Source organism: Athalia rosae, chromosome 2 (genome assembly GCF_917208135.1).
Source record: "Athalia rosae chromosome 2, iyAthRosa1.1, whole genome shotgun sequence".
Lineage (NCBI taxonomy): Eukaryota > Metazoa > Arthropoda > Insecta > Hymenoptera > Athaliidae > Athalia > Athalia rosae.
This window is the reverse complement of record NC_064027.1, coordinates 24157849-24169111: the sequence shown is the minus strand read 5'-3', so window position 1 is coordinate 24169111 and position 11263 is coordinate 24157849. Positions and strand designations below refer to the sequence as shown.

Below are 11263 nucleotides of genomic sequence, written 5' to 3'. Positions count from 1 at the left end.
AACAACCCTAGAAAAATGAACAGTTATGCAGATCAAAGATATTTTCTCCACGTTTGTCGGAGAAACAAAAAAAAAATACTCTAAAGAGTCTATCCCCATGGAACACAGGGCATGGGTATACAATAATCGTATCCTTAAATATTCATCGACACGTCACGCCCACTATTTGATTTGCAGAGGAAAAGGGAGAGACGAAGAATTCACGAATGGTTCGGCAAATTTATGATTTCCCTTTCGCTTTCGGCTTAAATGAAATGAAGCGAAATTAATTTCCCAAGAGAGTTTATGCAAGGACATCGTATATACCTGAAAAATTATCCGAAGTGAAGGATTGGAAAGGGTGTTATCCTATATGTATTTCTCCGTCCTCTTTTTTTTTGGGGTTTTCGAATCTCCTTGGTGATCTACGGTCCCGTGGGAGGACCCATTGAATTTCCGAGTATTACGGCATACAAAGAAAAGATATAGTAATAAAAATACCCGGTAAAAAATTCATACAATCGAAATTCGCGTGTTCGAATATATATATATTTTATTTCGCCAGATGCTCGACAAATTCGGCAAGAGATCGTGGGAAAACGTTATAATTAAATAATTAAAATCGACTGTTGCACACACAGACCATAATTCGAACGTCCCAGTTCTAATTTAATTTAGCTCATTCCCTGACGAAACGAGTGAAAAAATTCGGTCAACTCAAAACGTGGGAGAAACGACGAAGACGTTCCAATGGCAACGTCGGGGGCTAGTCATGTATGAAACGATTTCTCCAAAATTAACTTTTGGGAGGCAAAACATATCCTGTCATATTACAGTTCTCTACTCTAAATATACCCAACGATATTTGCTTCACGTTGCGCCGGAGTGTTGCAACCCAAAATACATTCGAGCAATGCAGCGAGCAAACGTCGCGCAAGAGTTTGTGCGACGAGAAGAAGATACGGGACGACGGGAGAACGGAGCGGAGTGTCGAAAAAGTGAGGAAAAAAAAAAACCGGAAATGATCGATGGCCCGTCTCCGAGTGAAATTTTGCTCTGGCGTTACGTTTACAGGTGAACGAAACAAAAAAGAAGAAATGGCAAAAGAGCGAAAGTAATATGCAAAGGTACGCCGCGACCGCTGCACGACCCTACAATTTTACAGAAAAAAAATATCGTGATGGAAGATGTCGCGTGCGAGGTGATATTTCCTACTTTATTATGGTATGAGGGCGCGAGCACGCACGCGACATGATTTACAATGAGGTATATAGAGACGTTTTATGTATATATATAAGCGTATAAATATACACACATGTACTTATATTTATTTGACTGCAATTTTTACGGTTTTTGAAATCGCATTTTTGATCACATTTGCTTCCTGCGGAAAAGCGAGACGAACGAGACCCCGGGGCGAGTATCGATTCGCGGACTTCATTGTCGGAGTACATATTTGACGAAGAGGTATCAACCAATCATTGATCGAAGATTACCCGTAAACGTAATTATATTATTACATGGTACACAGTGGAGGAGCTCGAGAACTGGGTAAAATTCGGATCGTTAGGGATCACTACCCTAAGAATACACCCCCATGGTACAAAGAAGGGTCTGTGTAGGGAAATCAACAGTTGGTTGATTTCTGCAGCGTACAACAACTTCCGCTGTTCATTTCTGCGGTACTCTCTTATTTTAAGGATCGTTTTACCCGCGTACAGCGTTCGAACAATTGTTCTCGTATACATCGTGTGACGTTACGAGTTTCGCCCCCCTCTCTTCCGCATCATTTACCGAATTAGGTATAATATTTTCATCCCCGACTCGACTCGACTCGACTCTCTCTTTCAAGAGTTAAAATTTCCCCCCGCAAATTGAGAACTTACCGAAAGAAGGCGTTCAGAGGTGAAGTGATCTCTGTAACGGTTTCGAGAGGATCCGAAGAGATCCGAATACTTCATCCCCCAAATTTACGCAGTTTCAAGATATCGCGTTTCAACATCACATTATAATTGATCCTGAGTCCTTAACATAATTTGCGACAAGGTGAGCAGTCTCGACCTTTCTCAGCGACGATGAAAAATGGGATTAATGGGATCAAATCAAAGGATTATTTCGCAGGCGATACCGTAACCCGCTGCGCCGCGAACTTTGATTTTTCTGGTCGGGCGCCCGGCCAACAACTGCGAATCCACCCACGACGGAAAAACCGAATAAAGTTGATAGTTTTTACCGGATGAAAACTTACCGGTTAGTTCCGCTGCGGGATCCGTGAAACTTTTCTTTTCTTTAGTTTGTTCCTTTTTCAAGTTGGGTTCCAACTGCAGATTGGCCGACGAAAATGACGGAGTTGTGGTCGACAGTCCACGTCTTGAGATGCTCCACCATCTTCTGCACCACGTTTCCTGAAAATTGAACAAATTCAACGTATTACTTCGACGAAATCTGAAGATCTTGGTTCCATTTTTTCGCCGTCGTTAAAAGTAAAATATTCAGAACGGCAGTCGACGTACTCCGCGCGCTTTGATCGCGGTGGTAAAGCTTGAAAAACAAAAACGAAGGTAAATTTTATTTACCGTTCGAAAAGCGCAGTCAGCTGCGTCGTTCCGCCGAAGCTACGACGCGAATGAATTGCAGCGGATGTTGATTTTCTGGCTGGATTGTAATTGATTCGTTACCCGCACGGCGCCGATTCGAACGAATTTCACAACGAGGGTTGTTTGCCGGAGTAATTGATAGCGATTAGGAACAGGGCTGGCTAACACCTGTACCGCACATACACCGCGGGTTAACGTTCGTAAATGGGTCGGAATCATCGCCGGAAGATCGTTAAACCAACGTGTCTAGGCTCTGTACGATAATTGGAGTTATCGGAGGGAACGTGCGAGCCGATATAAGCTATAGCCCACGAACAACTGATTACTGGAATACCACCGTGTAGAGATGTTCGAGCGTCGACTTGATTATTCAACAATTTATACTCGCATGCATGCACATTTACTTATTCGTCAGTGTCATCGAAATCTGTCGACGTTCTCTATCGCGTCGCTCTAATAATTCAAGTTCCTGCCGTTGACAGAATCTATAACAAATGCAAAATTTGACGTTCTTACAGATATTACCGCATTATACAACGGCATCAGCTGGTTCGGATGCGGGGGTAGGAGGTATTTTATTTCATACACGATTGAATTTACCCTCGCTGACATTTCTCGAGTGAATAATCTCGACGCAACGGTACAAGAGTCGCGATGATAAAATTCCGCGACCGAACGCGGAGACGGTATGTAAAATTATGTAACAACGTTTACATACATATATACTTCTAGATATGTGTACGTATACACGTTGTCAACCGCAAAAGTCAAGGACGTCTGAACGCACTCGTAGCCATTCCGAAGTGGGTAACGTATCTAGTCGCAAAAAACGCGGAGCTTTGTAACGCTCGAAAGTTCAAAGAACGAGCGTTTCCCCTAAAGTCGGTGAATGAAAAATTCTACATAATCGTAGCGGTACATTTGTATATTCGACTTTGATGTAACAGTGTACCTATAATACACGCGTGTATTCGTCCAAAGGGAGGGTAACCAGGTGGCGATAGAAATGATAAAAGATACTCGAATCGAGGGAGGGGTACACTTCGAGGGTTGGAAATAAAAGAATACCAAAGAAATTCTCCTCGAAGAAGAAAATGGCTTCCGATGCGATCGACCGAACAATTTGAAAGAGGCAAAAACTCGACGGAAAAAAAAATTAAACGCGTTTTTGGCGAACACCGCCGTGTAAGAACGGACACAGAGCGATCATACGATACGTGTAAAATTTCTCTGCGCCTAATTCATCGCAGTGAATTAGGACGATTACGGCGTGATGCCGCTCGCGATAACGAATGTAATTAGGTCGAGTCCTTATTCCTCCCGAGTATAAACCCGCGGAGCCGAGTTAGGGCGGAAAAGCAAGCGGTTGATGACCTTTCCAACGCATGTATATATCGTACGGAAGTATACACGCGTTAACAAGGAGGGTTGCTGCAACGTAGCGGCAACAGTTGATGAAAACGCAGCCGCGAACACACCCCGTAATATTTATATAATACGCGCGCTACTCGGGGTAGTCAAGTTACCCTTTCACCCTAACATCGTATATACCCCCGCGTATACAAAGAGTGTACTCTTTACAAGCGAGTGTGCACGCGAAACGGAGTTTGAAAATAGAAGCTGCTTTTACAAAAGCCCGTCCATATTTCTATGTAAAATATTCCGCTCAATCAGAATTTCATATCCTTATACATGGGCGTGTAGTAATGTTGACCGATCAATCTTTGGCTTTTCATATATCCGCCCGCGCGGTTATCGGTAGGGTAAAATGAATTGTTTGGACGCGAGTCTCGGGTTATTGGCGATCGTCCGCTGTACACCGGGTGTTATTTTTGTCTTCTTCAACACCCGCGCGTCACCGTTAATCCCGATAATTCTTTCGTCTCGCGGACAATTCGGCCCTGTCAATTCCAATTGAATACTTTATGGATCATTGGGGGATCTGCGGGACTTTAGTATGCATATATATGTATAAACTATTTTTTTAACGTGCGAGGTGGAGGTAGAAGATCAGAGTTCGTCTCGAAATATCTCCGTTCATTTATTTATTCATTTCATTGATAGCCGCCGCGATGTATACATGGCCAATTGTTTTAGCTGAGCCACGGGGTAAAAAAGGTGTTCTGGGGAGGCCGCGGTGCGATCGTGAATAAAATATATTTAAGTTCGTGAAATATCGCTGTGGGAACGAGCGTTGAGGTATATCTTTCGAATTTCTATTACCCACCTGATCTCGTCGAAGGAGGCTCTATACCCCACGTAGGCGAAGGAGAATTATATTTAACGTGACGTCTCTCCTTATTTATTTAAAGAGACACAAGTCGTTCTGGCGAAACATTTCGAGCGTCTATAATGGGACAGTCGAGAGTTCTGAGGATTCCTCAGGTTATGAGCTCCGCTCGTATACGAGATTTCATTTCTTTTCCATTTAAATCGACCACCACCTGCCGCTGCCGCTTTATCGGATCATTCTAAATTCTTCTCTCTCCTCTTCAGATGGTTTTTTTCACGATAATATGCGATATCCGAATCGATAGTCAACGAAATTATCCCATCAACCGTGCATTAGCTGCGTGACATGCGACCGATGAATTTTATCCGGATGAGTTTCGTGTGAGTATCTAGGAAACTCGTGCGACGAAAGGTCTCTTACATGCGTTAAAACTTGACAGTTTTCATGTCGTTAGATCCCGTGGCGTTTCACCGCGAGGCTTTTGCTGTCTAAATTATTCTCAACTATAATTATCAAGTCCACCTGTTTTCGAGTAGGTGTATGTATACCAAAATTAGCTGGTGAGTAGATTTTATGATCTCGTTCGTCAAACGAAGCAAATTTCGCGTGCATACGCGTTGGGATTATGCGGATTTTACTTTTTGGCGACAAAAAACAACTAACCGAACCTGGAATAGCACTTCGCATGCGGAAAGGAGTTATGAACGAGATTTCGGTAGAACAGTAAACCGTTTCCGTTGATTTTTAGTCTCAGATTTTTAGATTGGCGTGGGAAGTAGGACGACGAATCCAGAGCTGAGCCAGGGGTAAATGTAAAAGTAGAAACCCTGGGCACGAGTCGTCGTAATGTATAAAAATACAATTCCCAGTATTCCACGACCGCCATTGCAGCAGCTATAGATGAAGTGATTTTCCCTATTTTTCCACGCCGTAGAAATTAGTCCTGATAACAATTGTTTCGCCAGACGGAGATCACTCGAACGAAGAATGAGTCGGACGGATTATGAGCTGAAAATATTTTCTGAACCAGTAGCTGTAGTGCAACTCAAGAAGCAGCTCGAAGCTGCACACGGTTTATTTTAGCTTTCAAAGACCGCGCAGCGTATCGTTTGAGTCTCCTCATCCCCAGAGTTACACCCTGCACGCCTTTCATTTTTACACCCCAGCGATGCGAGGAGAAGAAATAATAACGGTTAGGGAATAAAGTAGAAGCCGAGAAGCTATACCCGCTCGGCGCCTCTCTCATATTCCGCAAATATAAAATCACACACGCGTTGACGACCCGCAGAACTTGCGGAGACTTCGGATAACCCACGCCAACGTTCATCAATCAAAAGTACATTGTGTGTAGCGTTCTTCGTCGACTATAAATGAAAAATAAAGAAAAAAAAATTGCATAAAAATGATAACGATGAGAACAAACTACCGATATTCTTCTCACACACATAGACGCGCCAAAAACTTCGTCGCAAGAATCGAACGGAGTTTGGCACAGTTTTCCCCTACATCGATGTATTAAGCTACAAGCTTCGGGAGGCCCGTGTGTCACATGAGGGGGTCGTGGCGAACACGTAGTCGAAAATTTGAAAACTTTCTTATATACCACCGTTATATCACATCGATAAATCAGATCGTAACACGAACATCACATACTCCGGTATCATCGTGGCCGGTGTCACGTGGACGATAATATGCGAGGTAACCAATTAGCTGAAATACCTCCAAGAGTTGCTGTTGCTGTGTTCTGTTTTTTTTTTCCTCTCTTCTCGACTCGGATTCAGAAAAAAATGTTATAGGAGTACGACCTATATAATGGCCGCAATATTTCTCTGCGGATACATTCCTCCGATATTGCGCCAGTGGTGAATAATCCATTAGGGTAATGGCGATCACCGTACGATCATGTGGATGAATGTGGAGGTTCGGTAGGCAAGAAACTACGGCGTGCATGTACGATGACCGACTCCGGAAAAAAATAAGATAGAACCCACAACAGCGAAACTACGTAACATCACATTGCTTTTTTTGTTTTTTGTTTTTCTTCTCGCAACAGATGACGTGATAAAGATTAATTTGCATACGTATATATACGTGCATATACAACGTGAGAGCGAGTGTGATTAGAAGCATAAAAGGCTGACCTTTGACCAGAAAAAAATCGATTCCCACCCCTTTCAGCGAGCTAATACGGGTTGTCAAATTGCGCCTTTTTGTTGTCTCTTAATTTCCATAACCACGTGAAACATGTAGGTGCTGCGCAGTTTTCTCCCTCATGTATGGTATATACATATATATATATATATACGTACCACGTTATTACAGAAATGTTCTAAAACAAATTGCGACCATGTTGTAAAAGCTCTCCGCGTGTGTTCGCATTATTATTGTTATTTATCGTGAACGCCCGGAGCTGAAATAGAAATACAAATGATATGCCAAGATGAGACGCGGGCTGTACGATTCACGTAATTGAGTTACGGATTGTATCATAGTCGATGTACGTCCGTTATGCGTTTAATCACGACCGTTCGTTTTTCGATGCGCTAGATAAACGTGTACTCAGGAATTGGCGCTAGTCGGGTCGAATTCCTCGGGGAAAAAAAGCAAAGGACACAAACAAACGGGAGGTGAAAAAAAAACGAGGACTATTAAAGTGGTTCGTGCGTACATTTTCAGAATCTTGGTAAGATATAACCTGAGCGCGTATACCTTGGTTGTATATATACACCACCCTGGGACCCCATATACACGTGTACGTGTACATGAGTGTCGGTGTGCGTGTATACATAGGTATAATCTGAACGTGGAGTTTTGGCCGGGGGTGGCAGATCGATGCCATGGCGCCCGACGCAGCGTCCGCAGTCTGGAACCCCTGAAACGTCCCCGTGGCGTATCCTACTGCCGAATAACAACGTAAACACGAAGCTCTCCACTCTTGTACCTCCGCGTCCGAATCTTCACCCTTCAATTTGAATTTCGTTCAAGTTCTCCCGGAATTTCGATCTCTTTTCAGCGGATTTTTTGCCTCAGCCGACCCTTTCATCGCGAATTTTTTCAACATAAACGGATACTGAAAAAACAAGAAAATACTCTTCTTCTAATTAATTCGCGACTATAGCCCCGTTGGAACATCAAAGTCGGTTTTTATAGGTTTTTGAAAAAACGACGATTCCTTCCATATCCGCGGAACTTAACGGATGACCGAGAAGACGTGAATCATAATTGATCGACTGTTTCAATGGATTTGTTTCCCATGCATCCCGAGAGATCCTGGTGTTAAAGTACGAAGGCATATGGTGGTTCGCTTCCGTGCAATTATACGCCCTTTTTCTTGGCTCTCGGTGTATGTAAGTCCAATTGCTGGAATACATGAGGTACTGCAGCAGCTTCCATCCGACTTACCGCCGACATTTAGTCTAGACGGATCCAAAGGAACACTTCCGGATTTTCCGTATACAATATGCTGAGGAATGTAGGCCACGAGAGGCGCGAGTACATAACGTGCATGTAGCATATAAGATATAATTTTAATTTATGGTAGGCGTTTTGAAGGGAGTTTTATCGGTGACAGAATGAAAGGACATTTGGCAAAGTTTTCGTTTCAAATGTATATGTGTATATATGTATGTATGAATAACGTGAAATGGTTTGCGCCTCAGAGAATAATAAGTTGGCGCACGTACACGTTGTATATATATATATGTATATATATATTTTTTGTACGTACATATGTGCCAAGGTATGTACTCTACGCAGCGCAAAGAAATTTTGAAACAGTTACGTACCCCGGTGCACCCCCGTTGCCGGCTGCATTACGAGGCTATCGCGGGGTAGATGAAAAGTTTCGCAGTTCCTTCGCACTTTGAAGGGTACATTCCCGCATATACTGATCCTCTCAGCTAACTCGACGTACAAGAGCTGTTATACCATGAGAGTGAGCCTTGGTACATCCTATAGTAGGTTTTACACGGAATGTAGGTTACACTGCACGCCATTCGATAAATTATTTACAGGACTCGTAGCTGAAATATATAGTACAAAACTTAGGTATGTATTTTCAACCATTTTCTTCACGTACGCTGCATCCTTTTATATACACATTCACCCATGTACTATTTTGATCCCTCTTATATACTTTAGGGTAGAGCAAAGTCGGTCCCACCTAAATTAATCTTTTTCGAAATTCTAAAATTCCGGCGAGGTACGATACGTAGCGGACTGTTACAGACGTATAACACATGGGAGAAGAAAGATAGATTCTCGGGGTGAGAAAAAATCTAGTGGAATGGGTATTTCACTTCTCGCGTGAGGCTTTGAAAAAATTCTCTCGATTACGTTTGGTTTAAATTGCAAAACTATCCGCAAAAATTTACCCTCTTTCGTTCTCTCTCTTTTTTCGTTCGTTCAATTTACGTTTGGAAAGTCGAATAAAACGTAAATCAAGTTCGGGCACGAGCGATCGAATTTTATTTGTGTGTGTCCATGTATATTATCTGATCGTAGAAAGTTGTCTATATCGTGAAAAAAAAAAAATTATTTTTGTTTTTCTACTTCATTTTTTTTTCGACTGGTTTTATATGTGGAACAAGCGTGCGTAGGTAAGCCACTACTTTCACTCTGATAATCACCAATGACGTTTATATTTATAGACGTTGGCGTTGCTAAATGTACCGATCTTTCATTACATCCAGTAATAAAACCGACACTCGTCATCGTAGCTCGTAGCATACAGTCGAACTGGTGGTCCAGTTTAAATATAGACCTTGAACCTCACGAGTTACGTGTACCAGATTTATAATGCAGTTATCACCTAGGCATAGGAACTCGTTGAACGGTAGAAATGTTTTTTTTTTTTTTTTTTTATCAATTTCTTATGCTCAATTGTGTTTCATTGTCAAGCACGTGCACGAGTCCACCAATGGGCGGTATAACAGGACGTTCGTTGGTTTTCGAATGAAAAATAAAAATAGAATAAGAAAAGCGATATCTGCAAACGTCTGAGATTTATCGACGCCTTAATCAAGGCCGAATATTGTCCCGATTTAAGGTCTTAACAGCAGATGTCGCTTCGAAATACGCTTTGAAGAGTCAACGTACTCTTAGGACACTCATCGCGTACAGCTGCAAGCAGCCGAAGCGACTGCATGTAATATGGTAGACACGTACCCACGTACATATGTGTGTATATGGAAATGTGTCGCTACTTCGACTTTCCACATATGAAAACCGCGTGTATACGTACGTACAGACACATGTATTCACGTGCATATGAGTGTACAGCCGATAGCGGCGACTGACTTTTCACCCGAGGTCCGGTGTCCGCCGATCTCAACAGAAAGAAAGTTCACAAAATATGAGATACGATCTAGAAAATTCTTTTTCAATAATTTCGATCGGAACCGAACCAAAATTGTCGCGATCGTCACAGGTCTAATGCGAATGCCAGTTACCGACGACCAGAAGGGTGTGTATCCCTAAAAAAAAACAAGAAAAAAAATTTCGAAAAAAAAAAAAATTCATCAAAACCTATACTATAAATTGATTCAAAACTTTTTTTTTTTGTCATCATTCTTTTCCACGACCTCAATTTGGCGGGTATACCTACAGGTAGCTCTCTTCAATTTTCTGTACGAAAAAAATTCAACAAAATCTGGGTCACGCCCTTCCAGTTGGTATAGACGTCGATACAGACACACGACTCTTCCCATGAGTTAGACCTGACGCGTGTGGACTTTTCAATTCGTTACGATTCATCTCGACAAATATGACTAATTGTAAGTATACACACCGTGTGTCTGTGCGCGATGTGCGACAAGTATTCGAGTGACGTGTATAATTTTGGCGCTATGTGTGCGTGAATCGAGGTACAATTATGTAGCAACGACGTGTCGTATACGACGATCGGTAAAGATATAGATTATAAATATATATACAGCCGAATGACGCTAGGTGTAATTATTTCAAAGAATCGTTTTATGACGTTATAATAGTAAAAGGAAAAAAAGAATGAGAAGTTCCAAGTTCTACGATTCGTCTGGATATGAATTGCTGTTAAACCGCGACGCTGATTCAACGATTCTCTAAACATTTCTCGTTACATGATAGGAAACACGCGGATGCAACGAGCGGGGCCTTGATCACGTATCTATGATGACGTCACTCGCTCCCAAGCATACAATAATCGAGTCAACCGCAGGACTTCCGTTCAAAAATTTCCCAACACATTATATTAGACGACATATTTAGTTGGAATGAAATGTAATTACATATAATGTATACTATTATTTAATCTTTCGGTGATAAAAAAAGTGATAAAAATCTGCCCGTTCGTCGCTATAAATGTAATTGGAATTCTTTAATCTGCAGCGTTATTCGAAATCAATAGAAATCTCCAAACGTAATCGTACCTTTTGTATTATATATACGCTTTTAATTTGATTCGCTGCACGGCGAG

The 11263-nt window shown here is 42.0% G+C and overlaps 1 protein-coding gene across 2 annotated transcripts in view; it reads right to left on the bottom strand.

The window, feature by feature from the left end:
- Window positions 1-11263, bottom strand: part of LOC105689129 (calcium uniporter protein, mitochondrial) — a 38770-nt gene that overhangs the window by 22539 nt on the left and 4968 nt on the right. For both annotated transcript variants that reach the window (XM_012405936.3, XM_012405937.3), the window contains exon 2: window positions 2228-2384. In XM_012405936.3, coding sequence (XP_012261359.2) covers window positions 2228-2384 — 157 coding nt within the window. The remainder of the gene's footprint in view (window positions 1-2227; window positions 2385-11263) is intronic.